The 6,296-nt window shown below is 50.9% G+C and overlaps 1 protein-coding gene across 2 annotated transcripts in view; it reads right to left on the bottom strand.

Annotated features, from left to right (window-relative positions):
• Nucleotides 1-1,860: 1,860 nt before the first annotated feature.
• LOC149341629 (uncharacterized) overlaps nucleotides 1,861-6,296 on the bottom strand; it is a 138,166-nt gene continuing 133,730 nt past the window's right edge. For both annotated transcript variants that reach the window (XM_089543751.1, XM_089543750.1), the window contains exon 4: nucleotides 1,861-5,758. In XM_089543751.1, coding sequence (XP_089399877.1) covers nucleotides 5,332-5,758 — 427 coding nt within the window. In that variant the 3' untranslated portion in view covers nucleotides 1,861-5,331. The remainder of the gene's footprint in view (nucleotides 5,759-6,296) is intronic.

Genomic DNA, 6,296 nt, shown 5'->3' with positions numbered 1-6,296 from the left:
AATATAGGGGCTGAACGTCACGGTCAAGGATGATGCCAGTTGCGCGACTCCACACAAAAAACAAGTGCACACACGCGCTCACGCATAAACATACACGTTGTTGAAGAGGCCGCCGTTGTACTCGTCGTGACGAGCGATGCGGTTCGCAGTGTAACAGTTGTCTTGCACATAGATTATTAAACAACAAACGGTTAACCTGTTTCAAGTTCAGCAACATTGTTACGGCCGTGGATATGGTGTTGTTATCGTAGAAGAAAAAGAAGCATAACTGGAAACACGTAACAGGCGTTGACGACACATCGAAGGCGACGGCTTTATAACCACTGTAAGGAGTCTGCAACTGACAAGTTCCTTTCGCAGTGCGTAAACCGTAAACATCTGTGTCGCTTTTAGTAAACGCGCGCATTATATACCGAACAGCTCGACCAACGCTCCTTACAGTTCTCACTGCTATTTTTTAACGACGTAAGCCAGCGAGTGCTGCAGTTCGTTTTCGACGCACATGCTGGATATTTGCTGTGCTTTAGCAAGAACGCAACGTTATATGGTGGTCGTGGGAGAGTGAACATTTAGAGTCAGGGGCATAAAAAGGGGACCGTTAAGACTGGAATACGTGCATAGCCGCGTTTGCCCTGTACATACTGTATAACTGCCTCCTAGAAATAAAGCTTGAGAAGCTAATAAGTATAGTGGCCGTGTCCATAGTCGCGCGATAGACTCCTTCCGAATGTGGAGGCAGGCGAATTTCTTTTTTTTTTTTTTTTGCAAATCCACCTCTGCCTTCCTTCTTTTTAGCATTTTTACAAATATCCTTGAGCAACTGAGGCCACTATTGCCCCCCCCCCACCCCCTCTCCCCCCTTTTCCTCTTTTAGAGTTTATTTTATTTGGATATTGCCAGAGTCCTTCAATGCATTGAAGGACTTTGATATTGCTCTCTTGGGTTTTTACTTTAAAACGACAGCCTTTGAAGTTGGGGTTTGTCAGTTCTTTTGGCAGAAACAGCGGGCTTGGTGGCACTAGCTTGATGGATGATGCGTTTGTTGATTGTGTATCTTTTGTCCTATCCTGTCATATAACCTCATACGAGGCTGCAGTGTAGGAAAATAAACCAAGAAAATAAAAATAACCCGCACTGTAGCTATGTGCCCGCCAAACACGGCCTCGGCGCTGATTGAAAAAAAAAAAAAGAAAAACCTATAAACGTATACTGAGTCTTTCTCGACGTAGGCAATAGTCCTTAATAAATAGGATGACAGTATTCGCAGGGACCAAGTGACGAATGCTGTTATTTTTCTGAAGAGTGACCAAGGGCAAGTGCTTCATTCGGATGCAGGCCATATGCCACTACAGTGTCGGAATGATGGTGCTATCAGTTGATTTGGTTCGCCTTCAGCTACACCGTTTATGCCACTGCAGCGATAACAAAAGAAACTCCGCCCATGTTTTAGACATGGCGCCTGGTAGTTTGAAGTCCATATCAAGCTCTGCATTCTGTCACGCCAAGGGTGGTAACAGCAACAATAGTCCGCTATAGTCCGCTTATATACTCCTACGCATTCCATTCTCGCTCCTTCCGGCAGCAATCGCGCGCATCATAAAGAACAGGAAAAAGTTTCCTGCAACACGCAAAGTGAAGACCTTGGCGAACACGTTGTGCGTGAAGAAAGAAAACGTAAGTAATATCGAAGAGGATGAATGCCAGTGTTTATCGCGAAAACGCGGTTAGTATACGTGATCGTTTCTGAGACGGTGCTGTGCCACTTAGTATTTTCTCGAAGAACCAAACCAGTGGCGGTCGCGTGAAACTAAAGTCTCCCGATCTTTACACTGTCGTCGAGTACGTAGCTGGTCACTGATACTCACTGATACTCACTGATACTCAGAAAGGTCATCAAGCCCTTTATGTAGAACAGTTTCTCCCGGCTCTGACTTTCAGTCGCAGTACCGCGAAGATCTCAAGATAATTCATACGCGGTGATCTCGTAACGAGGTTAAGCCTAAAGCAAACACTAAGCCGATGCGCATGGTGCGCTGCGTGGCGCTGCGCCACCCCACTTGGGCAGCAGCAACTGCAACCGCGTCAGGTCGGGCATCCATAATTATTGGATCTGTGAGTTCGTAGCACACAGGACTGAGCGGCTGAATCTGCATGTAAGTGTTGACATTTGTTTGCGCGTGTGCGAACCGCACGGTTCGCAAACCATGCAACTGTTCGTTCTGTTTGCACGGAATAACACGTTCCCGGTCACCATAGAAGGGATCTCTCTCGCTGCGCAATCGTCAGGACGTTGTTTTTCTAGAGGCCCAGATCAGCCGAAGGATTCGAGGGCGGTTTTTCGTGTGTTTGTCTTGCGTTGTGCCGCGTGCTAGGCGCGTGCTGTTCCAGGTATAACCTGAGACAGGGAATAAAAAGTGCGATGCGTAATTGCTGTCGCGCTGTCCTTTTATCGTTGTCCGGCTCATCGTACAGAGCAGCGGGATTGCACGCAAAGACCAGAGTATATACTAATCCACCCGGCATGGGGTTTTAACTGGCGTCCAAGGGAATTGCGCCTCCGTTTCCACCGTTGAGGCTAATGGTGTGGGTGTTTTTTGGATAATAATTTTCGGGGGCTTTTATTTCTTTGACGTGTTTGAAATTAGGTTGAACTTGACAAAGGTACATTAATTTTGTGTATTTCGTTGCTGCTCTGATTTCTCAGTCGCTCGAATATGGCTGAGTGACAACGATGTCTCGTCCTAATACCTACCCTCTCTCTAGAAAAAAAAGAAAGGCCGAGTGTAGTATTGGTTCTTACTGTCAAGGTTTTTTTTTTTTTTGCTTTTGCTAAGCACAGGGACTTTCTCTTTTAGCGTAGAATGCCTTGCTAAGCTTATGATAAAAAATAAATCTTTATGTCTTTTATCTAGGGTCGTTCCTCTTTCTCTTGCATTCGTTTACTAATTATTCCGAGGGCGCATATTTGTTAAACTGCAGCTGAAAATGTCTAATTTCAAAGCTGCCTAACTTCGTTTCCTTTTTCCATGCCTTTAGACTCTCGTACAGAAGTTCAGGGGTAACTCTAACGAAATAAATGGGTCAACTCGTGGTGGCCTGACAGAAGCCAGGAAGGCGTCGAAGAAATAAGCATAACCACTGGCTAACCGCACAGGAAGGATCACAGTGCTGGGTACACATGAATAGAAGTGTATGGGAGCTGGCCCATGGAGCTGCATGCAAGTGCGACTGAGCCTCTGTCATTTGAACAAAGCGGTGCGGTGCATCTGGGACAACCTGTCGTCTGCTTTTCACTCGCTGGCCTGACTTGTCTTGTCTGCGACTCGCGCTTCGTCTCTTTCGTCCGAAGTTCCGCGGCAGAGCTGTGTGGTCACACCACTCTCGAATCTTCGTTTAAGCGTCGGCCATTTAATTTCGCACGTTTCTCGGAGTAAGTGGGTTTACCCACGACATCAGTCGGTGGCGACACTGAGCATCTCCCGTATATTCTATCGCTCTGTCACCAGGTGCCCCAATCACTCCACGATATTTCTGTGGTCGAGAATGCGCCATCTTCAAGAAACACGGGGTTTCGGGGGAGATTTCGCGAGTGTTCCGACTGAAGAGCTCGTTGAGTTCGTACGCGTCGCGCTGCCAGACGAAGTCGTACACCGCAATCACGTAATCTGGTCGCTGCAAAAGGAGCCGATCCCGATCCACAACAGCATGGTTCGTTCTCACCATCTAGTGTACAGGATACTGAATCTCGCCGCTTTTCCATATAAACTGAATGAGAGACTCGGTCATGACTCTCAAACGGCAGGCAAGGGAGTCCTTACTAGCCGAATGTGCACGTATTTAAAAGAAACACCAGAATATCCACGTGTTTTATCGTGGTGCAAGCGTATACTTTCTTGATCAGGGCTCTCGGTCTGTCCAAGGTGCCAGCTACAACGCTTCGCTGTGCAAGCGAGAAAGCAGGCAGCTGTAATTTAAAAAAAAGAAAAAAAACGTCGGCACTTACATGGAATAATATCAGAAATTTTGATCCGGACGTCCACATGCCTGACTCTGTCACGTGGAGGATAACGCCGAACTCACCCGTCGGTCAACGTATTATGCAGCACTTGAACCGCAACTTCACGTGCGCATGCTACGTTCTCGCAAAGCGAAACGGCCATTGCGTGTGTCACATTGGCCACACGATGCCTTCAGGGTGCATGACGTGATCCCATCATGATATTTGTTGTTTCTTGTACCTTCACTAACCAAAATGGAATGAGATCGCACGGGGCATACACACACGCCGCAAGTTCTAAACATTGCTAAGACACTCCGCTTCTGTGCCAACAAGCACGCAGTCATTCTCCCACGGCACCCTGCAGCCACGTCCGAAACGATATACCGATGTTTTCGGCGCTGCCGCCGGAGCAGCAACCATTCGCTCCCGGCTGCTGTACCTGATAAAAGACGCTAAATGCCCACCGTGTTTAGACTGCGCCAGTTCGCTGCTCAGCGGGGTTTTCTAGGATGCCACGAGGCCTGCGCGCTTTCCTCAACAACTACGACTGTACACGACACAACAAAGAATGAAAACGACTGCGGCTGTCCGCTACGCGCTCAGGGGTCGTTTTCAATGAACACAGGCGACGCTTTGATTGTATGCACGCACCGACCGGCGCGCATCTTCTCGATATGCGAGTTCTGTCTCCAGGTCAGTGACGTAAACAGGCGGAAGCACCTTAATGTGCGGCGTTGGGACACGAACCTTTGACAATCCGCGCGACACGGACATCGACACGCGCTTGTCGCCAGACGTACCTGTGAATCAAAGGCATGCAGACATAGCCGGAGTCACAGGAGTGACCATCGGTGCCGGCGTAGCGCGGGCGCGAGCGCTCGGCGGCTTGTTCGCCGGCGTGCAGTGCCTTCCTGCGGCGCCAGCCCGGGTGTGCGGAGGGGAGGGGGCAGGATGACACACTGACTCAGAGTAGAACAGCGTCAGCGCCTCCTTGGCGGTACTGACAGCAGGGGAGCTAGAGGAGTACAGTGAAGCCCAACACTGGCGCGGACAGAAGGCGTGTGAAGACAGTGCGCCCGACGTTAATCCGCCTCCTCTAGTCCGCTGTCCGTGGAACAGCTGAGTTTTACTATAATCCCCGAGCGCGTAGACCTTTCCATTGCCAACGACAGACACTCAAAGCGTGCGGCTTTTTACAGGGTAGGCGGCGCGCGCGGCAGTCTCGCGACACGTCACAGCGCGCGCTGTTCCCACAGTTCTAGAAGCTTTTCCTCGGGGAAAGGTCTACACCGGGAGGAGCCGCCCGGTCGTCCAGGGCGGAGCAGGGCCAATCAGGGCCTGCCTACGGGCAGGCTGCGCAGGTAGCCTCGTGGCCGGAGCACCTGGCAGGAGCACCCGCTTCTGTAGCGGATGTAGTCGAGCCTCCAGGGGCCGTCCGACTGGAACTCGCGCACCAGCGCGTACATGTAGCTGTAGGTCTGGACGCAGCGCGACTGGGCTTCGTACTTGGTGCGCACGAAGTGGCAGGGCCGGCCCTTGACCTGCTCCCGGCATGAGGTTTGGTAGAAACGCTGCGTGGCGTTGGGCTCCCGGTACAGCTCGAGGATGCGGCCCGTGATGGAGACGCCGCCGAGGGGCTGGATGGCCTCGGTCACGGACGGGCAGCACTCGGCCGACCGCATGTAGCCCGGCTCGGGCCCCGGAGGAGGCGCGATCGGGTCGCGTCGCCGGGGGCGGGGCCACTCCAGGGGCAGGTCCCTGCGCATGCGTGGAGAAGAACCTTGTTTCCATGCAGAGGTCTAAGCGGGCAGGCGATACAGCAGAACGAAACGACTCTGCACGGAAGGACAATGCCGGCGTATAGAAACTGTCGACATGCTGCTTACACTCTGCGTAGGGATCTGGTTTAGGGAGAGAATTGTGGCGGAACGAACTTGGAGAAGAAAAGGCGTTCAGAGAGAACGAAAGAAAAACAGCGCGATGCGCTCTTTCCTGTTCTTCGAAACGTCGGGTCCTTGCTGTCCGTTAAATGCTTGCGACCCATTAGAGACATGCATTAGAACTTCGGAATAATGTGGGGCGTCTGTTCACATTTTTTAAGCGCACCTAACTGCCGTTCTTCGTTTTCTTTGAGCGCTGTTTCCTCTTCCTTGTTAATAAAACTCTATCGAATAATTGTGGCGGAAAGCGGAGCGCTTAGCGTAACTCGCTTTAACAGCAGCCTGCGCATCGGTGCGGGTTCTGGTTGTACACTACCGGTTGTACACTACTCCGGAGGAGATTCTTCATTTTGCAA

This window comes from Amblyomma mixtum, chromosome 5 (assembly GCF_055824585.1).
Source record: "Amblyomma mixtum isolate Tamu chromosome 5, ASM5582458v1, whole genome shotgun sequence".
NCBI classification, from domain to species: Eukaryota; Metazoa; Arthropoda; class Arachnida; order Ixodida; family Ixodidae; genus Amblyomma; species Amblyomma mixtum.
The sequence above is the reverse complement of the archived record's forward strand: the minus strand, read 5'-3'. Positions and strand labels throughout refer to the sequence as shown.